Source organism: Rhipicephalus sanguineus, chromosome 9 (genome assembly GCF_013339695.2).
Source record: "Rhipicephalus sanguineus isolate Rsan-2018 chromosome 9, BIME_Rsan_1.4, whole genome shotgun sequence".
Classification (NCBI taxonomy): Eukaryota; Metazoa; Arthropoda; class Arachnida; order Ixodida; family Ixodidae; genus Rhipicephalus; species Rhipicephalus sanguineus.
In genome coordinates this window covers 16,891,907-16,913,903 of record NC_051184.2, presented here as the reverse complement: position 1 = coordinate 16,913,903, position 21,997 = coordinate 16,891,907, and the positions used below count along the sequence as shown (strand labels likewise).

The window sequence follows — 21,997 nt, the reverse complement described above, 5'->3', positions numbered from 1 at the left end:
AGGTGCTGTTTTGCCATGGGCCCAGAATGTGCTGCAGTTCTAAGCACGAGTCCTGTTGAAGGTGCAAAGCCGCCTTCAGAGAAAGTCTTTCTGTTGCGTATCGCCTGCATTCGCAGAGAACGTGTTTTAGGTCTTCTAGGACGTTACATTGAACGCACAACGGTGAGTCCGACAGCTTGATTTTGTTCTTGAAGTAATGAGTGTAGGCGACGTTAAGTCTGATGCGGTGCAAGCATGTTTCCTCTTGTCTGTTGAGGTCTCGCGGCATATCGAAGGCACACGATGGATCAATTTTGTAAAGAGGCCCATACTGGTGACTGGCATCTGTCCAGAGGGATCGCTGGAAGCGCCATGCATGTGCCGATACAAGTGTCGCCGCGTCTTTTCTCGAGAAAGGTATTTCAACCATTTCTCTCGAGGCGTCATGTCCAGCTTTGGCAGCGTCATCAGCCTGGACGTTGCCTTGTATTCCGCAGTGGGCAGGTATCCACTGTAGAACAATGTGGTGATTCAATTCGCAGGCTTTATTGCATAGGCGTTTGATGTCCATTACGAGCTGTTCCTGCGTGCTTGGGGACTTCAGAGACTGTAGCGCCGATCTTGAGTCGGTGAAGATGACCCAAGACTCGGCTGTCTGGTCTACGATGAAATTAAAAGCAGCCCGTAGTGCGGCCAGTTCGGTGGCTGTAGATGAAGTACGGTGACTGAGAGTGGCACAAATGGTGACATTGGCAGACGGAATCCATACCCCAATGGCAGATGACGTAGGCGTGACAGAGCCGTCAGTGTAAATATGACGGTGAGCCTTGTAGCTGTTTTCCATGTGCTGCAGAGTGAAATATGTTAGTGCTGGTCCGGGTGTGCGCCTCTTGTTACTGAACCCAGGCACGAAAGTGACTATTGACCACGAAGGAATTTTCCACGATGGCTCCGCAGGCATTGACGCGCTTTGATAATGCAGCGGGAGTAAGCTCCGTACCACAGGACCGCTGTCTGAAGCAAGCGGATGACCTGGCACTCTGGTGGCATAGCGCAAGTGGACACGAAGAAACTCCTGCTGTAGGAGCACTGGAGCTGATAGGCGTCTGCTTTCGGCAAGGGTTCCGATAGTTGATGTATTTTTTGGTAGGCCAAGGCACACCCTCAGGGCTTTTGCTTGAGCTCCAGTGAGTGCTTGTATGTTGGTTTGGGAAATTCCATGTAGCGCAGGAAGGCTGTATCGCAGAAGACCTTCGCAGAGAGCCGTGTACATTCGCAGCAGGGCGTTTACGGAGCAGCCCCCGGCGTTGCTTGATAACAAGCGGAAGATGCTCGCGTATGACCCAATTTTTTCCTTTAATACTCGAACGTGGGGCGTCCACGTCATTAGCCTGTCGATTGTCACTCCCAGAAACTTATGAATAGGACATCAAATGAGTCAAATGTTTACTTTCTTCGTTCCCACTGAGTACATTGACTCATCTAAACTTAGGCAACATTAATAGCAGTAAAACCTGTAAAGCCTGTAACCCTGTAAAACCTTTTTTGTTCTTGTGGATGAAGATGCAGTCACTGACCAAGTCAAGGTGAAAACAGAGACTTTACGGGAGCCGTACGGGTTCCTCGATCACGGCCGCATCTTCATCCTCATTGTGTTACCTGACCAGACGAACTTTCGTTGAACTCTCAACTACGTTTTCTGTCTTTTTTACACAGCGTGCTTATGCGCATTTATTGAATGAGCAAGTACAGTGGGCAAGCCATCTTTCATGAAAGCTGATTGGCTCCCTGAGTGCAGTGGAACAACAGTTGACTCGCACATTCATGGCAGCATTGTCTACAGATTAGAAACATTTTTTTACCAGTTTTAAAAAAGTGTTTAGTGCTCCTCAATTTGCTCTTTGTCGTAACAGAAACATTTCAAAAGCAGCAATGTGAAGGATGGTGAAATGGTAGAAGTAAGCAGCACGTATACAGACGGGAATGACTAAGCAAGAGAATGAGCACGATTTCATTCAGAAAGAACTTTTAAGAGTATAGACATTGCTCATACTGTGTTCTTCATTAGCTTTCACTAATCTCTGCTTACATTAAACATCGAGGACAGTGCTTGTTTGTTGAGAAAAATCTGACCTTAGGCATACTTTTTTTTATAGCAGTGGTAAGGAGCTAGGCTTGATATAATGATCTATAATTATCCTTTTCTAATCGTTGCAGTTTTTCATTTTTTTCCTCTTCTGCAGGGAATGTGTCAGTTTAGCGCAGGAGGACATTCTCAGCTTGAGATCCTCTGTGGATAATCTGTCACTCTCCTCATCGCAGGTACGTTTCTATTGGAGTGGAGAACAACACCTTGTGTTATGTCCGCTTTGCAGCTTCCAACGTTAGTCGGGCTTATGCTTATATGTGATTTAAACGTGCTCAATTTAAGCTTCACTGTGTATAGTGCCGTATTCTTGAATGTACTGTATGTTGCATAATTAATGGAAGCACACATACTATATATTTATATTAGGCTGAACTGCTTTGTCGTTTGCACACAAATAGCAATTCAAAATGCATTTCATATTATGCAATCTGGAAGCTATACTTGTCTTTTTCGCAAAGTAGAGACACCATTTGCGATAATGCAAGATGAAAAATTTGTCTGCAATGGAGCGGTGACGCTGCAAAAAACAAAGCTTGCCCTGCCTTACAGTGATTGGGAAATTTACATTTTTCGGGTGTGGCTTCACTACAGATGACATTTTTTACTTATGGACAAATCATTTAAGTACCATCCAGACATGGTACTGAAGGAAATCCACCTCAAAATGCCACTTGCCTACAAAATTTCATCGTGGCGGATTCTTTGGTTTTGCTTGAGGAGCTACTTTATTTACGTCCTTAATGTTGCAACATGCCATAGTGTGCCACAATTTCCGGGCTGTGTGATCTCGTCACATTTAGCCTTGTTTAGCTTGCATACCCGTGTTTTCACTATCCTGGCTATTTCTGTTCCTCGTCTTGTTCGCTTAGATCTGTCTCCTCTCTTTTTCTTGTCTCGCCTCTCCTTTCACCTATCTGTCTCTTCAGTCTCAGGGAAAACTTTACGATTGCGAGAAGGTGAGGAACCATTGGCATGTCTTGTGCTGTGGTTCTGCTCTTGCATGCACGCTCTTGTCATTGTCATGAACGTCGACAAGCATTTCCTTCCCGTGCAACTGATATTTGGAAAGCAGTGTACCGTTTTGTATACTAGCAATGCATTTTGTGCAACAGAAGCAGACACTGTGAAAGAGCCGTACAGCCGTGAACAATAAGAAAAGGGACACCAAGCTTGTTTTCAAGCAACAGTTTTAATGATGCATGAATGTGTGACTGAATGTACATAGTGAATGAATGTACATAGTATTTCCTGATGAATATACTGTACTGCAATATACTTTTATGTTTGGAATAAATATTGAGCTCCTGTAGTCTCTTAAGTGACAATTCAGGTCTTGTCTATGACATTGCACTCAGGAGTACACAATGACCAGCTGTTCCAAGCCTGCTACCATTGTTCTTTTTGAGTTCAGCATGTTTGTCTACATCATTGACCCTGTTCGATTTGCACATTACCTTCTGATTAACAATGCCTGCCTTGAAATTTGCTTTGATGTATTTTTGTTGTGACGTTAACTTAACAATCAATAAGACACATTGTCATAGAATTTTGATATGGGATGGTCTGTTTGCATGCTTACAGTTATGTCTTGATGCCTGTTTTTCACTCAGTTTCTGTTGCTAAGTGCTGAGAACTTTCCACTTGAACTTATGCCTGCTGCTTTGAGCAATTCAGTGTTCAAAGTGTCTTTGTTGAATTTGAATATGTTGCTTCTTTTTCTTCTAGCAATTGAAGGCAGCTGAGAGATACCTCAAGCGAATTGAGTTCCAGCTTTCCAAGGTAAAGTACCAGTTTCTAATAGCTCTCTTGCTTTGATGGCCGGTCTTTGTAGATGCATACTATAAGTGAGAAGAGTGACTGTGAGTGGATGTTGAGAATAACACATCCTAAATAAAATGGGTTACTAATTTATTTATCATGTTCAATGAAATTACTCGCAGAACTTTGATCATTTCGATTTTTTAGCATTCATCTACATCCAAGTACAAGTATCAATAATGTGGCTGTCACGTCGAAAAACCAAATCCATGGCCTCATGCTCAACAGCAGAATTCATATTGCTATGCATATAACCCCCGTGGAGGATTACAATCACCTTTTTCAGTCTGTTGCAAACGAGTTTTGCGGAAACTTGCAAGATGGCGGAAGGGTTATGAAAGGGACTATTGACAACCACACGTTTGTAGCATGAACTCATTTCTGCAGAACTCGCTTGCAATATTTATTGACTAATGCGCCCTTGTGCTGCCACTTGCTAGAATCCTGGTTAGCTCACTTGGTAGAGTGACCACCCTGAAAAGGCGTTGGTCTTGGGTTTGATCCCCAAACCAGGACAAATTTTTCTTCATATAGAAGCCTTTCTTTCTGAGAAATCCATGGATTTTCTTGTGGCTTCGTGCTACAAATAGGTACTTAACCTATTTGCAGTCGTAGCAACCTTCTGCAGTGAGCGATAACCTTTTGCAGTCATAGCAACATGTGGTGAGACCCGCGGCGAAACCATTCTGCTATTCTTTCTTTTTTAGGTGGAGGAGTTGCGCGAGCATTACGAGGTGCAGCAGAGGATGCGTGATGGCGTGCGTAGCATGGCGTATGCCTACGTTCTGTCTCCTGGGTGTGAGAAGGACAACGCTTTGCATGGTGTCCGCTCCGGGTACCGGGAGTGTGTTGACACTCTCTGCGTTCTGGAAGCCCACCTGGAGCAACTTATGGGCACCCTGCAATTTCAGATGCGTGGTGAGTCTGCACTCACTCCACCACTCAAATTGAGTGGTATGGCAACAGTATTTCTCAGTGATTGTCCTGCTGCATTGATGCTGTCCTGGCTTTCATTTCAGTTTCAAATGCTATTAGAACTTCACTGTTATTGTACGTACCACAGTTAATACAGAGGGTGTTCAGCCACCCCCTGGGATTTTACGGCGGTTGCAAAACTGCAATATGTGACCTGTGACACCACAGGGGTAACAATATTTATCACTGTAAGAAGCTGTAAGCTGCTAGAATGCCGACCCGAACTGTCGCTGCACCGGAAATCAATTAAGGCCTTACTGAACTTTTTGCGTGGTAGTGGCCTATTGGATAGGCTATAGTACTCCCGCTCTGTGCTGTTTTCTTTTTTTTCGTGTGACTGCTTTTCTTTTCTTCTTTCTCTTTCCCCCTCCCCTCAGTGTAGGCTAGCAAACCGGATGCTATAATACTGGTTTACCTCCCTGTCTCTCTCTCATTTTATTCTCTCTCTCTCTTTTCCTGCACTGTGTGTCATACATGTAGTATGCAACACTGTGGAGGCTACTGAGACTTCTTGTGTTAGCTCTGTTCTCAGCAAGAAATAGCTGGGTTTTTTTTTCCTGCTAAGTATGCAAATTGCTCTTTTGTTTGGGCTGAGTAATTAGCAAAGATGTTTTGCTAGCATAAAAAGGGACAGACAATGTTATGCTGTTGTTAATGCATTGTTATAGAACATTTTACGTTTCATTATTTCTTTTTCGGTTTTTCATTCACAGCCCATCATCACACCTATTCATGTGCAGGCTTGCTCAAGGCTCCCACAAGCATTTGCCACACGAAAGCTGATCGCAAAATGTGCACAGTAATGCATTTTGCTCAACAAACTTCTTTGGTTTTCATAACATTGCACACTATGTATGAAACACAGTATAATCTGCTTATCTTCACCTTATTTCCACCTGCATTGCCATAGCCACGAACAGTGTTCCACAACTGTATCTGTAGTGTTACGTGCAAGGTACTTATGTATTTGCACAATAAATTCATGCCGGTTTGAAATAAGTAGGGTTGCATGAATGAAACATGTAGCGAAATAACATCACATGCTTTAAGATCAGAAATGGTCTTTCCTGTTCATTCATGCAGAATCTAAACTATCAAGATTATTAAACCGTGGTATGTAAATGTCATCTTCTTAAAGATTGATGCACGATTGTTACCTGTTTGTGCCATGATAGCTTTAATTTAGCTTTGTGTTAAGTGGGATCGTGGTGTCCTCTTGCAGTATTTTCATTCTCCCCACTTTCTGATGGTCATTTGTCTATTTGACAGGAATCCAGGGTTTTGCACGTCTCTGTGCTGGGGACGTCTTTGAGATAAGTGTCAAGCACGGAGACCAGAAGTGGAAGTCACGGGGTAGGGTTCAGAAAAATGGCCAGCAGGTCTGGGACAACCAGCAAGTCATCATGAAGGCCCTGCTGGGCGAATTCCTCTTCATCAAGGTGCCACAGCCCTCTCCTGTCAATATTGCGGCATAATTTTCTATTTACAGTAAAGAAGAAGCCTGTGTTATGACTTGTGGTTGTTTGTATATATAATTAGTGAAGTATGCTAAAAGCCATCTCATGAAAATCCTTCACATTTCCTGCAGATAACAAGTGCAGAGAAGCTTTAGCAACAGTGACTTTTTAAAGGTGCTAAAAGCCATGTGGCTGTGTGGTACCTGTATGCCCATGGTCCACAAGGGAAGGCACAGGATATTTTCAAGGAAAGGGCTCAGCTTCTGGGAAGCCTGATTGATACCTAAAGCTGAGTATGGGGCATCAACAGTGTCTTGGTGTATACATGCAAAAATTAAGGGGGTGTCAGCACGTCCGGACAGCCCCTCCGGATCTGCCCATGACGGTTCACCGACATTTGAGCTAGCCATGTGTGCAGTTACTAGGTAGCTACTCATTGCATTCACTTGGGAAGACATGAAATGCTGTAGCATTTCACTGACAATCAGGTCAAGATCAGGCTGAATTATTGTATTTGTTTAGCATGTCATCGAAGAGGGAATGTCGTTGGAGCCACTGTTTCGACAAGAAGACTTCTCTTGGCAAGTACCCTTGTCAAAACAGTGGCTCCAGCGACATTCTTTGTTAAACCATTTCTCATAATTTCAAGCCTTTATCTTCCCATGAACTTCTCTCGTTTGTATTTCGTTTTCTTTTTTTTTTAATAAATGTATAAGATGTACTTGCAGACAGACAGTTAAGCACTGATTATTCATGCAAAAATTGTGGATGTTTCCTTAAAGCGAGACTAAATACAGCACTGTAGAACTTTTTTTGCAGTTCAGGCATGGCTGCAAGTTTCTCTATTCTTCAATGCATGCTTGGTTTAATATCCACTTCCATTCACCACTGTTGGCAATGCAGGCAGTCGAAGTGCGTGGCCTTGGAAAGAACATGCTTTTGGGCAACAAGTCCTGCGAGATCAAGGAACTGTTCAGCTCTCATTCACAGCTGATGACCATAAACCTCAACTCAAGTGGATCGCTCAAGCTCAATCTGGTCATCACATGGAAGTGAGTGCGCTATCGGGGCACATTTCTTACTATACTTGCACAGACGTTAATCTAGCATCTGAAAGTTTTGCTTTTAAAGGGATGCTTAAAAGAGAAAAAAGGTTTTTCTCATAAATAGTAAATCACCCTTTCAGAGTATGAAAAACATTACTATTGCTGTGAGAAGACACTTGGCAAGCCAGAAAACAAACAAAGTGGTTCTCGCACCAACTTCCTTTGATGTTGCAGATTTTGATGGCATCCGCTAATGCCAACATACATTATTCTTTATGGGTAAAAGTGTATTACGTTGTATTCAAAGGGAGCCATAGACTTAGCATAGCAAGTTTCAGGAAATTCTATTGAGCTAATGTAGTGAAAACATTTTAAAAAGACGTTGAAATCTGCGATGTCGCACTCGCATTCAGGTGTGCTGAGATTCCAGCGTAAAATTCAAACATGAAACTTTGATGTTAATTTCCTCTTCTAATAACGAACCTCTGATGGCGAAATTGACGACAGTAGTGATCATAAAGAACAATGTAGCGTTTAATTTTAGCATCGCTTTATAATGATGCAACAAGGCTGTTTTATTTATTATTTTTTTTTAATATAAAAGACTGCGGACAAGAAGTTCAAGCAGGGTGAGCAATATACACACGATACACACAAAGTAACAGATTGCAACAAGGTTGAAACACGTTTTCTAGACAACTTTTTGGTCATAAGGTAGAGGGTTACGATTAAAAAAAAGAAAGAACAATGGAACAACTTGGTCATAATACAACGCTAAGGGAGTTGTAAAAGAACAACATTATTTACACAAATAAAATGGTATACAGGTCAAGGGCATTGGGGAAATGCTTCAGTTAGTTTATTGCAATCAGCTATTGTTTCTGGAAAAAAAGAGGGTACCGAAAAGTGTCAGTCCTTGCAAATATTGGTGCTAGAGAATGAGGGTAGTGGTGCTGTGTAGCTCACTTAACAAGGGGGGTGCGTACACTGCAGTGTCTAAGGCTAGGCTATGGTTAATTATATAGTCGAATTTTTTTTCTTCAAATTTGTAATAATTCAATACTGTTTGCAGTTAGTAATGCAGCGGGGGAGTCGGCAGACCTAGATTTACTATATATAAATCGTACTGCTTTTTCTTTAGTTCTTTCCAGGTTTTTAATCTTAATTTTTGTGTGGGGATCTTAGACTATGGAAAATTTCCGGAAATGCAAGAGCAGATGTTATTCATGTGCAAATTCCAGGATAAGTTACTCGTTAATGTTAGACCTAAGTATTTGTAGGAGACTATTTTCAGTAAAGATGCTTCAGCTAAATTGTATGTGTAGTCTAAGGGGACTTTCTTAAGAGAGCGATTCGTTGGGCAAGTTGGTGATCCATATTGTTACTAACAGCGCAAAAAAGGACGAAGGACCAGGAAGAAGCACAGACAAGCGCTGACTTACAACTGAAGTTTATTTCCGAAACGAGACAAAATATAAGGAAACGGCACGTGGACAAAAAGATTGCAAAGCACTTATTTGCAAAAAAACACAAAACAGTGTTATCAGCCCACATCACTTGCGGTGGTCATGCGCACGGGACATGTATCGAACTTCTTTTTCCATCAAGGCAATGGACGGGACACTCACGCACTTATCGCCAAGTTTCGCGATTTCTGCAGCCTCAATTATTTCCCGCGTTAATTGAGAAGCAGATCGCCCCACCACACAGCACCTCTCGAATAGGGGTTTACACTCAGCAGAGTCACACGTGCTGCAATGAAGGGCTAAGTGTCCACTGTTCATTTGCCGAACATTGTTGCTATGTTCGCGCAACCGGTCGTTCACACATCGGCCAGTTTGACCGACGTACTGCTTTCCGCACGTTAGCGGGATGCTATAGATCACGCCTTCTTGCGCGTTATGGGGAGACACACACATTTACTTGCATTAAGAAGCATTCCCCATTGTTCACGTTGGTCACTAAGGCAGGTTACTTCTCTAAACAAAACACAATCATCAGCAAATAGACAAATTTGTACTGGGGTGCTAACCACATTGACAATGTCATTTATGTAGACAAAACAGTAGGGGGCCGAGTCACTTACTGGCAGGTCACCTGCATTGGCTTCTAGCACTGCTGTTGTGGTGCATAACCTGGCAAGTAGCATGCAGCCAAACAACTTAAACTGAAACATGAAAGTGTACCTAGATGAGCAATCAGAAAAGGAAGTAAAAAAGGAGACCTATATATATGATCTAAATCTGCCCATTTCAGTCCATTCAAGGACAAAGACGTCTCCTGGACAACTTCTATACTGTGCCACTTCTGAACCCAAACATATTATTAGGGGGTTGTTTGCATGTATACATCAAGAGGTATTTACTGGGAACAACAGTAAAAAGAGTCGAGATGGCTGTAACCAACACACTCACGCACCAGTCAGCTTCTCCTGCTCTTCGTCTTCATTCACTTCATCTCTCCATAACAATATTTTCTATGTTGTGTCCTAAATGTTTCTCATTTTGGCTTTCCGTCTGTTAAGCGCTACTTAATTAAATACAGTACTATGTTTTAATCCTGGGATTCCTAATCTTGTGACTCCATGCATATCGTCGACAGCATTTCCTTTCCCTTGGTGCCCATCTGTCACTGACAGAAGGCTATTTACATGATGAACTTCCAACCATGTTCCAGTGATGTACAAGCTGAGCCAATTTAGTAGACTTAATTGTGTTTTTTCCCCACTGATATGTTCTTAATTTGTCTTCCATTGTCACGCTACCCCTAGTCCTCTCCATGGCTGCATGGAAGATAATCTCTCTGGCAGCAAGCAGTCACCTCCAGTGCTTAGTGTGATGAGCTCTCCCTTCTCAAGGCGGCGTGGGACATCACCATTCAGGGGGGACACCATCCTTGAAAGGACAGGGGTGAGCAACATGCTTATGTACCACGCGCAATAGTACTATGTTACACTAAGGAATCCAAGCATGAATGTACGCTCCGGCCTTTATTTTAGCAACATTAAGCATTTTCCAAAAAGATTTTAGCATTTTTGCTTTCAGCTGTAGTAATTTCACACATCAGATGGCAGGTGCAATATGTCAGAGGTACTACATTACTTTGACTTATTTGTGTTGATGTTTTCAGACATGCCATACCCTATGATAGCTCAGTAGGTAGGGTGTCACACTGCTAAGCTTGAAGACGTGGCTTTAATTCTCACGTAAAATGATTTAACGTAAAAAAGAAGAGAAAATGATCTAGTTCATGACACACGCTGACGTCGCTTCTTGCCCCTTTGTCATATGTGTAGCTTCAAGTCTCTGTGCAGCCTTGCGTAGCTTCAAATATCCGTAACTTTGCTTGTACTTGATGCATTTGAAGGATTTGTGTGGCAATCAATTCATTTTGCAATAAACTCCAATACTGAGGTAATTTTATGATTGCTTGGAAAAGTGTTTCAGGACCACTTTAAAGAGCCCTGGTAGTCGAACTTAATCCAGAGTCCCCCACTACAGTGTGCCCCATAATTGTGTCTTGGTTTTGGCATACAAAACCCCAGAACTTAAAGATAATGAACTTTTCTCATAATCTGCAAACCTGCTGTGCTTGTCTTCCTTCTCAGAGCATGGTGCATGAACTGGAGACGGGGCAGCGTGACTGGCGGCCTCAGGTGACTGAGTGGGAGGGGCCTCGGAGAAGGATGACCCCGCAAGGTAGCAGTCCTGGTGGCAGCCTAGGATCGGCTGGAAGCATGTCTGCACCCAGCTCGACTCTGACCAGCCCGAACGAGGAATTCCCGCGAGCAGCTGCTGGTCAAACTCTTCTTGTCAACTCGTACGTTCACAACAGGCCACAGAGCCCTACGTTAAGGGCTGTGGAAACTACAACTTCTCAGAGGTTAGAAGCCATTCTCTATTTTTCTTTTTGAAGGCAATGTCTTCCTTGACCTCTATTCTGTAACAGGGTCAGATGCTTGGAGCCAGCACACTTTGACAGTGAGCGCCCCACTGAGTCACGTGACTTTAACTGTATATTTACTTGCGTACTATCAGCACTCATCAGCACTTATCAGGCGCAACGAGGGTGAAAGGCAGGGCAGCTGCATTGTGCAAAGACCTAGAACTTAGTAAGCTTGCAAGTTCAATCACAGGGTGTAGAAAGAAAGATCTGACCGTTTTCTTTACTGCAAAGACCCACAAGGACTCGGTTCCATTTAGAACGATTGTCAGCGAGAAGGGGTCGTGGCAGTGCCTAATTAGCCAGTTTCTGCAAAAGCATTTGAGTGCCCTGCATGTTGATGACCCATTTGCTACAAAGAACTCCAGTGAACTAGTTGGTTTTCTGAATTCCAATGTACATGTAGGATATGCCTTTTCCATAGATGTGGAGGACTTGTTTTATTCGGTGCCTCATGGTGAACTTTTTGTGGCCGTCAGAAACTGCATTGAAACTAATGGTGTTATTGGATTTCAGAACACTGCTGGAGTGTCAGTAGACAGTTTCATGTCCTTGCTAGAGTTTTACTTAAAATCCACCTTTATTTCTTTTAATGATGATTTCTATATCCAACGCAAAGGAATTTGTATAGGATCTTGTGTTGCCCTTGTCCTTTGTGACATATTTTTAGCCGCGATTGACCGCTCACTAGGGCTTGCATTTTCAAATGAAGGGGTACTTAACACCTTTAGATACGTCGACGATTTTTTTATACTTTTATCACGACAGAGCGCCCGGACTTACACGGATTCAGTCAGCAGTATTGTAAACCTTTTCAGGCTTCATGGGAAAGGTTTGAAATTTACACACGAGATCCCTTCCGATGGTTCATTACAATTTTTAGATGTTACTTTGCAAATCGGAAGACGCCATATTTGCTGGAAATATGCACCGCGAGCGCAGAAACCGCTTATGCCATTTGATTCTGCGCAATCAAAGATTGTAAAGAGGGCGATTGCAAGTTCGTGCCTTCATTCCGCTCTAACTAAATCGTGTCCGCATATCATGCATGAAAGTTTCAATAATCAAGTTGGCAGGCTTCTAGCGGCCGGGTTCCCTTGTGAGGTAATCACAGCAGTGGCTGACAATCTTCTTAAGAAGATCAAAAATGATGGAAGACGTGGTGGCAGCACCGAGTGCCCACCGAAAAAGAAGCGCATTGTTGTGCCGTATATGCACAAGGTCGGCCATAACATGAAAAAAGTGGCAAATCAGCATGGCGTCGCTATGGTGTTTTCAGCACCCAAAAATCTTGCCGGATTATGTTCAAGGATTGGCGGAAAGGAATCCCTACGCAATGGTTGCGGAATCAAGCATGCTGAAAGCTTTGTCAAATGTGCCACGAAAGTGGTGTATGAAATACCCCTCAAATGTGGAAAGTCCTACGTGGGACAAACGGGGCATTGCATAAATGAGCGCGCCAAGGAGCATGCCTTGTCGGTTCGAAATAAAGAAGGAGCGCACCTGCCCGCTCATTGCGGCACATGCTTAGGATGCGAGCCTTTGCTTAAAAAGATAAAGATTTTAGGAACGAGTAGGAACAGATTGGGGCGGGAACTGTTGGAAGCTTTTATCATTAAAGAGAAGGGAGATGATTGCGTAAGCAATACTTCGGTTAACCTATATAAGGCAGAAGGCAATTTCTTGCGCAGGTTTTGCGTGACATGAGGTGGGCATGATTTGTTTGCTTTCTCCCCTTATCCACTTTTCTTGTGACGTTTGAAGAAGCTTATATAAGCTATTTCAAGAAAGAATAAATCAGTTGATAGTTTGCGCTCCTTCTGTCTACATCGTTTTTTCCTGTGTTCGTCCGAGCTTTGCGCACATACCCTACAATAAGCACTTATCAGCACTGGCTAATTTGGGCTAGTGTTAGCTAATTCGTGGATAACATCTGCCAGTGTTGGCTAAAGATGTCTAATGTTGGCTAATATTGGCTATTCGCTATTATAACGGCAACATTGTCTTCATTCAGTATCAGTCCAATGACCGAGTTGTCCTCCAATTTCTTTGACAGTAGCTTCACTTTCTTTAACAAAGGCTTCACTTTTAAATGAAAACTTGTTTATATGTTAAACACTTCATCTGGTTGGTCTCCATCGTTATAGCCAAGGGGTGATTTGGGGTCCCTCCCCCCTAAATTTTTATATTTTTTATGTTTATATGTGCACACATGTACATGCACAAATGTACATAAAGGGAAGTCTGACTCCTCCTCCCTGAAAAAAATTTGTCTACACCCCTGTTTGCGACAGATTCAGTTGTAATCCACTTGCTTGCGACGAATTTCCAACGCTACCTGGCAAGAACTTTTGCGCAGTTGCGTCAGTGGAAAAGTGGAATACAGTTTGTTGTGCCGATCAGAGTTCTGCTCCAACTACTAATAAAGCATGTCCCTAAGATTTGACTATCAGCACTGCTTTGCATTCCTTTTCGTTACAGAGTTCTGGGTACATATCTATTTCGGTACCGCTTCACGATGTTACGATAACACAAAGGTGTAAAAAGAAAAACAGTGCATGTTGTCTGATTAAAGGCATTTTATTGCTGATTACGAGGTCTCCAGCTATATTCGCTCAATAATTCACTTGCGACATAGCTGGTTTGATTTGTGAATGCATTTCGATGAAGGTAAAATGCAAAACCACTAGTCTTCCAAGGATTGCAGCCATGTTAGAGAATTGCACTTGGGAAAAATTCAAGTTGAATTGTAATGACAGTCACCTTGGCTAAATCTCCTGCGAATGAGTTGTGTTTGCTATTGGTACCAGCAATCTTCATAAAGATGCAAGGCTGGCAGTCGTACAGTCCTAGCAGCACTTTCCAGGTAGCACCTAAGCAGAAAATGCAGGCACCTGATGTTTAGCAAACGGGACATAAATTTCGGAACTGGGATTTTCAGCATGCGATGGGCGCAGCTTAATCTAAGAGAACATGTTGAGGAATTGTGGTGGTTCTCAACATTATGAGTTCGAAATCATTTGCAGATATAATATGATAAAGGCACTATGTTTTCTCGCTCTTGGTATAGAAACTGTACCTTTTTAAGCTTTTATAGGGATGCATTGGGTTTTACGTTAGGGAATCTGCAATCAAACTTTGTTGCCACAACTGTTGAATATGACCAAAAATACTCTCGTATTTAATAATCATTGGAAGCAGATGATTGTTATATGCTGATATTGCTGACAAAGATTTGAGATGTGAGTTGGTGTATGTGATAGATAATTTGTTATAATCATGTTGGTCATGTAGATATTCATGTCTGTACATACGCTCTCTAAAACTTGGCTTTCTCACATCCCATGATTTCATTGCATTTGCTCCAGAATTAGTCCTCTACAGCATCATCTATCGATCACGCATTGCTTGGAATCTGCTTGGAGCTATCTGCTGTCTTAAACACATTAAGTCAGTGGTGGGCTCCTCTCTCTCCCTTTTTTTTCTTTTTTTTTTTACCCGCCACGGTGGTCTAGTGGTTATGGTGCTCAACTGCCGACTAGAAGGTAGCGGTAGCCGCATTTTCGACAGAAGCGAAAATGCTTGAGGCCCATGTGCTTAGATTTAGGTGCACGTTAAAGAACGCCAGGTGATCGAAATTTCCGGAGCCCTGCACTACGGCGTCCCTCATAATCATATCGTGGTTTTGGGATGTCAAACCCCAACAATTATATTATTCTCCTTTTAACGCGATAGCGTTAGAGAGCTCGTGTTGCAGAAATTCCGCCGTCGGTGTCGGCACCGTTGGTTGTGAGCGAAAAATCGACCTTGAGCGAAAAATCGAGAAAGAAGCAAATAAAATAAAGAATAAAAATTTCGGTCCCATTGAGGATTGAACCCGGGCCGTTCGCGTGGCAAGCAGGTGTCCTACCACAAAGCCACTATGTTACTTGCAGCTGCTTTGGAAAAAAACACTACATAAATGCCATGTACGTAGTGGAAGGAGTCTCCTTAACGCATTTTGTTCGACAGGTGTCACGACGAAAACGAGCCCATTCGGCGATTTGTAGGCGCATTTGGGAGGCCATCAAACTATGTCGAAAAAGGCCGGGATAGTGCAGCCATCGCCGCTAAAAACACACACGAACTTTCAAACAGCTCTAAAAATGGACAACTATGTCCATCTAGAGGAAAACATATCAACAAGCAAACAGCAAACGCTAGATAATGTGCTGCCATCTGTGAGGCATTGTGAGACTCTTCATGGCCTCCGAGATGGCGAGCGCGCGGCGTGTATCTTGGAGGCCATGCGACTCTTGCTTTAGATCAAAAACCTGTACCATTCGCGCGAGCGCGCGCATGTGTGTAACAATACAAATTAATAAGTATGCACTTAGTGGTTGAAGTGCGCACTAGGGGCTGGATTTCGCTATTGCGTTCAACTCTTAAAGGCGAAGCTTAAGGGTCCCCCAATTTTTTTTTTCTTTTTTTCATTAGAGAGCTCTAGTGTGACCTGTAGTTCAGTATATGGAGGGGCTTTTGTGAGTTTCACGGAATCTTAAGTAATTTCATTAAACCACCTTGCCTCACAGACACATTTTTGTGTTTGGCGAGTGTTCTTGCCAATTCACGATTAGGACGCTGCTGATGATTTATAACAGTGGTGAAGTAGAATGCTCATGACTGCTTGAATAATAGTTCTGCGTTTGCCTGGTCGACCTCTGCATCACCAGATGATGCCACCGATCCGGTCGTTTACGGTTCTGGTGACCTGGTATACTGCAAACACTGAGAAAACTGCGGACAAACTAAAAGCTTCCCTGTGGTTTGGCTTTGCCTGTGTCCTTTAGGTGGTCAAGCATGGGTGGTGACAGTGGCTCGGACTGCTGCAGCAGCCTCGACTTGGCCGAATGTGGTGGAAACGTGTCTCCACCTTCGACGGCACAGTCACCGCTGCGTGAGGCCGTTCAGGGCCTGAGCTCCTGCCTCGAAGACATCCAAGGCCACTACCCCGAGCTTCACTCACTTGAACAGAGCATCGCCGAGCTGGATCGCATGCTTCGGGTGAGGAACTGCACAGCCACCATGCTTCACTTCTGAAGTGCCTTGCTGCGAGGAGAGGGCTACAAGAGAATTTGCAAGAGATGGTATTGAAATGAACACTGCATAAGACAGAACTGGGCAAGTTGCTAAGGATTCATAGCAAATATAAGCAAAACAGCTCAAACTGAACGAGGACTAAGGAAGAGTGGACACAACACGAGCGCTGACTTTCGACTAAGAGATGACAGTCAGTCACTTTCAAGAAACTAAGTCACTTTCAACTAATCTAACCAAGAGTGATCGCCATGAGTTGTTTTTTTGTGCCTTGTAAGAACATGCACAGTTAATAGTATTTTAAGGTGTTCTTTCAATAAAATTTTCAGTTTAAAGTCTGCGCTCGTGTTTTGTCCGCTCTTCCTTAGTCCTCGTTCAATTTGCGTTATTTTGCTTACACCTTATAAGAAACGAACACTTATCGTTAGTCGTTTGGGTTTCTACAGGAGTGCCAGCACATACTGCTTATACGCGTAAAGGGCATACTTCTTTTTCTCCGCGATCTGATCAAGGTGCAGATCTTACTTGGGACAGGGGCATTTGATCTAACTTTTCTGACGAGTATGAAACCTACGTTTTCATAATGAATCTATCCTTTAATTCGTGCATGCCGCGCAATTGGCTACTCATCTGGCTACTCGCCAGGCAAACGGAGCTTATAAGCAGCCACAGTTGCTTACGCTTGGTTCACTACATTTGTGGTTTGCCATCTGCAGTGCATTCGTGGCATTAGAGATCACAGATGCTTTCTCACAACAGCTACTTGGTGATTAGAATGCGTCATATACTTGGAATATGTCTGTTGGAATTTTTTATTTGCGATTTTTGTCCTCGGTTAGAACTATTCTTTTTTAAACTTTCGTACTGGCCAATTGGGGATGGGGTCCTTGCATAGGTATAGCCCTTCGCAAGTCTACATGATATTATTGAAGTTGTGGAAAATCTATCGCCTGCTCTTTTCGTGTTGGATGACATGTGGCAGGCACGAGGATTGAAGAGTTAAAGTTCATAAATGAAGAAACTTTTCGGCACAAATGAACGAGGACGACGAACGTACAAAACAACAGGATAGATCCCAACTTCCAACTTTTGGAAGTTGGTGCCCATCCTGTTGTTTTGTACGTTCGTCGTCCTCGTTCAATTTGCGCCGAAAAGTTTCTTCACTTATAACCAATACTAACTAGCTTGAACCAAGAATCTGCTAAAAATTTTGTATCAGTACTGTTTTAGCAATCGGGCCTCGAGGTATTGTCATCGTTCACTCACATTTAGGGTGCATTAACATATTCATGACACGACATCCAGCGTGATGCCTCACAGGATATGGTTCAGATCTCACCAGTGCACTTGAGACCTAGGCAGCATAAAAATAATGTTGCTAGGAGTTCTATCATACTTACTGACATGGTTTCACTGTGTCAGACAATCGAGATACCTTGAATGTGTATCTTGAAGTACGATCCTCGATTCATCTCCATATGCTGATTTCTTGCATTTTCATACTTATGTTATGAGGCTGCTAGACAGATAACATCGACATCATGTCCCCTGTGCCGTGAAGAAACTGAGCTGTTTGAATAGAGCTCTGTCACTAATCACCTTATGTTTTTATCCTGCATTTGCAAACACAGTAATAGAAAGTGTTCACTTTGCTGGTGGCACCTTCTTATGCTGTTGCGCCATTGAAAAGTGCTTGTATAACAGCTAAAGTGTGAAGCCTTGTTTTACTAGGGTAGCCAACCTGTTTTGTGCACTCATGTTGTTGCTCATATATGTCACATTAGTGATATGTGCAATTAGCTTTGTCTTGTTTGCGCCTTATAGCTGGACTCAACAGCAATATATATGTACTGTCTTCTGATACGGGATGCGTCAGCTTTACGGGTCTTCTGTGACACATTGAGTAATCTTGTAATCGAATGTGTTTTCTTGATCTTTTTAACACTCAAATACTGGGGTACATGTTAGCGATCAATTAGTGACATTTTGGAGTGCATTCAGAGGCAGTTGGCAATGCTGAGAAATGTACAAATCGTTGTTGCTGTGGCTGCAGTGCCAGTGGTATGCATGCATGCAGCACTGGTATGGCCTGTAGTGGTCTGTAGTCAATGCAGAAGTAAGAAATGTTAATCATGTCACACAGGGCCTAACATGATTTCAGGCTGTTTTGTCATGCTTTAACAGTACAGTACATGACACACACTCACTGCAGAACTTGCAGCACAGCTGTTATGTGACAAGTATCAGTTGGACTGGAATTAGACACAAGCAAAAGTTGTCACATTTTGATTGTTTCCATGTGAGCCTGTCATACAGCTTAGTACATATACCTTAAGTTGTTCTTCGATCTCTGCTTTTTTTGTCATGCTCGTCCCAATCTTCTGTACAACTGTGTTTCCTTGAAAACATTTTTTCTTTCTGTTTGTTATTGTTTGCCTTTAATTATTCTTCTGTTGTTATCACTTTCATTGTCTCTCTGTCACCTCTGTCTTCTCCTGTCACTTTTTGCAATAAACCGAGAGGACCACCACCATTAGGGACCTCACTTCATAGGTTTTTATGAAAACCTGGCGTCCATTTTGGTGCCAGCCTACATTGTTCATGAACTTTTCCTGAAGGTAAGACAGTGTTTCTGATAGGCCTGCCTGCATACGTGTGCTGTGCAATCTTCACCAGCATGTAATGTTACAACTTAAATGCATATCGCTAACTTAATTAAAGCACCATTTTTGTTATGGGCTGAAAGATTACGAGAGTTTCACTTTTTGAACGCACAAAAGAACAAGGTCGAATAACGATGCGGACACAGACATTACGAGAGGTGTGACAGCTTGGGAGCTACCACATTCCCAGCCACAATTAATGCATTCTAGTGCTTAGAGTAAGAATACTGTCATGAAATTTTGGAGCACATTGAAGAATTATAGGTATTTGGGATTAGGCTGGAGCACTGCAGTTTTTACATGCTCCATTAGACCTGTCATATCCTAGTGGCATCTTTGAGATCAGGTTTAAAAACTGCGTGACATTGTCTTAAAATACGCCCGAAGCTGCCTGAACATTATTGTGAACATAAAGCTCCCGACTCGTTCACCACTTAGAACTTGTTTCAAACACAACAGCCTAAAGTTAGGCACACATAGTCAAAATTGGACGTTTCTGCTGATTCTTCCAATTTTCCTGCAAAGCTTGAGCACAACGCATGCTAAACCTCGACTAATCCATTCTTTTCTTGTCCTATCTTGCTCTTATGTTTTCCCCATTCTTTTACCACTGCCGAGTTTCTTACTAACTATAACATAAGGTCATGCTGTCTGGCTTTTTAACTAAATACAATGGATTCTTCCATAATTAAGTAACATAGGCATGGGTCCCTGTCTTTCAGAAACGAAGCCATCACCGACGTGGATCCACAGGCTCAAACGTGAGCATCTCCGTTGAGAGTGCACTTGGCTGTTTCGACTTCCTCGACAGCGAAGAAACAGAGTCTTCCGAGAGCAGGTGTGTTTTAGTGTATTGGTACAGCGTAGCTGAATAGACAGGTCGGACTCTCACGCATTGATTACACACCACAGACACACAGTGCATGCCCTGTTCACATTCTGTCACTGTATTAATTGTCTTGGTGCAAAAAATGACGTTTTAGCATCTGTGGTAATGGCTTTCTTGTTGCATTAAGCTGCCCGAGTCCTGTAGCAACATAACTAAGAATTAATCATTGGCTTTGCACATGAGCGGAAGCAAGAGTCCATGACAAGCCAAGCTTGTTCAATGTTGAACATGTTTTGCGACACCTTTAGAAAGATCCTTTGGTTGGCTTTGCAAACAGATTTTGTTGAGCTTGTATGTTGAACTGGTTGGTCGAACATACCTATTGGAAAGAGAGGTGAAAGCTGATTTACTTAAGAGCCTGTGTTCTGTGTTTGTGCATCACTTTGTAACCTGCATTCTAATAAACTTAAGTACCACTTTGTATCAAATGATCTAAACCAGCAAAGACCACTCATGCACGTTTGCATCACGTCTCAGCAGAAAGAAGTCCCTGAAAGTCTTTTTCTTTCACAGTCCTGTTAGGCAAAGTCCCTACAAGAGCCGGGAGACCAAGAATGGTGGAACAGCAGACTCCGGTGTTGCACTGCTCAAGGATCGCAAGAGTCCCATCAGTGGCGGATCCACACCGAGCCCAGTCACAGTCTCTACCGGCTCGGATCAGCTGGACTGTGTCATCGCTGTGCATTGTCGCTACTGCATTCGTCTAGTTGAGGTTAGTGGTTTCATTTTCAGTTATTTCTTCCTGAAGTTTCCTTCTGAATGAACGTTTGCATACCTTGGTACTGGAGCGAGATAACTCTGATGGCAGTCTGCGCTAACTGTGGAATAACTGCAAAGGAGCAGTGATAGTGTCATAGCAAATGATAAAATGAAGTAAACTCAAAGGGCCCCTAAACGACCCAGAGGTAGAAATTTAGTTGTGGTGTTGCAGTGTGGCATGAGTCTACAACAACCACGTAGTGTGAGAATTTTTCTCAAAACGGTGCCATAATAGAGGAGTTATACTTGTTTGATGATACGAAACACTCCCTCGACCATTTCTCTTTCCTTCGCCATGCTCCATTCATCGGCTCGTCTCTCCTCCTGGCCGAGTGTTCCTCCTCACTGTGCGAGGAGGAAGAGAAGCAAGCGTGCATACCTGCGAGCGGACAAAAAGCTGTTGGAGGTGATGAGCAGACGAAAATATTGATGTCACGGCAAACGTTGAGGGGATGAGGAATGCCGAAAGGAACCGAGAGGAGAATGGGTTGCTTCTTGGAATTTGTGGGGCGCCCGTGGCTCGTAGCGCTGCCGCGTTTGGCATTGTTGATCGTGACAGCATTCTGAACTCGATGCACGTGTTTACTTGAAATGTTAAAAAAATATCGGAGGTGGTTTAGGGGCCCTCTAAGATTCACCTAGTAGATATTGGTGGATAACAAATTATATGGTTATTATAAATATACTGTTAAGCATAACAAAGGTACCTTAATTCATGTTGAATGCAACTTTATGACAAGGCTCAGCTGTAGTAAATTCTCGCTTTCAAAACTGAACTGTGCAAATGAATTAGCAAGTGCCCTTTCATGCTGGCAAAGTTTAAGTTGAAAGAACGAGGTTTTCGATCAGGTTTAGCTTCAAGAAATTTGGAATGTCTCTCACTTTCACACATGTAAATAATTGGTACCCAAGTTAAAGGCAAGCATGTGTATTCTTTCTCTTGAGGATAACCTTCGTGTAGTGGTGCCATAGCACAAGTGCAAGTGTGTGAAGGAGCTTGTGCATTATCAAGTTTAGTTTGTTAGTTTGAGCTCCAAGATGTTGCCTTGTTATGATCAGGTGTCACTGTTGTGAATATGTTATATCTATTGAGAGTAATGAGGCTGATGAGGGCAAAATACAATAACACGCATGTACTTGGATTAAGGTGCACGTTACAGAATTCGTCAGGTAGTCAAAATTAACCCAAAGTCTCCTATTATCGTGGGCTTCATAATCATATTGTGGTTTTTGGCAGGTAAAAC

The 21,997-nt window shown here is 42.9% G+C and overlaps 1 protein-coding gene across 3 annotated transcripts in view; it reads left to right on the top strand.

The window, feature by feature from the left end:
• Positions 1–21,997, top strand: part of LOC119404659 (rho family-interacting cell polarization regulator 1) — a 102,094-nt gene that overhangs the window by 67,992 nt on the left and 12,105 nt on the right. For 2 of the 3 annotated variants that reach the window (XM_037671251.2, XM_049418957.1), the window contains exons 4-14: positions 2,223–2,301; positions 3,055–3,084; positions 3,854–3,907; positions 4,654–4,864; positions 6,191–6,360; positions 7,282–7,430; positions 10,195–10,333; positions 11,032–11,306; positions 16,196–16,409; positions 19,828–19,943; positions 20,508–20,706. In XM_037671251.2, coding sequence (XP_037527179.1) covers positions 2,223–2,301; positions 3,055–3,084; positions 3,854–3,907; positions 4,654–4,864; positions 6,191–6,360; positions 7,282–7,430; positions 10,195–10,333; positions 11,032–11,306; positions 16,196–16,409; positions 19,828–19,943; positions 20,508–20,706 — 1,636 coding nt within the window. The remainder of the gene's footprint in view (positions 1–2,222; positions 2,302–3,054; positions 3,085–3,853; positions 3,908–4,653; positions 4,865–6,190; positions 6,361–7,281; positions 7,431–10,194; positions 10,334–11,031; positions 11,307–16,195; positions 16,410–19,827; positions 19,944–20,507; positions 20,707–21,997) is intronic. The other variant, XM_037671252.2, reaches the window with a different exon arrangement.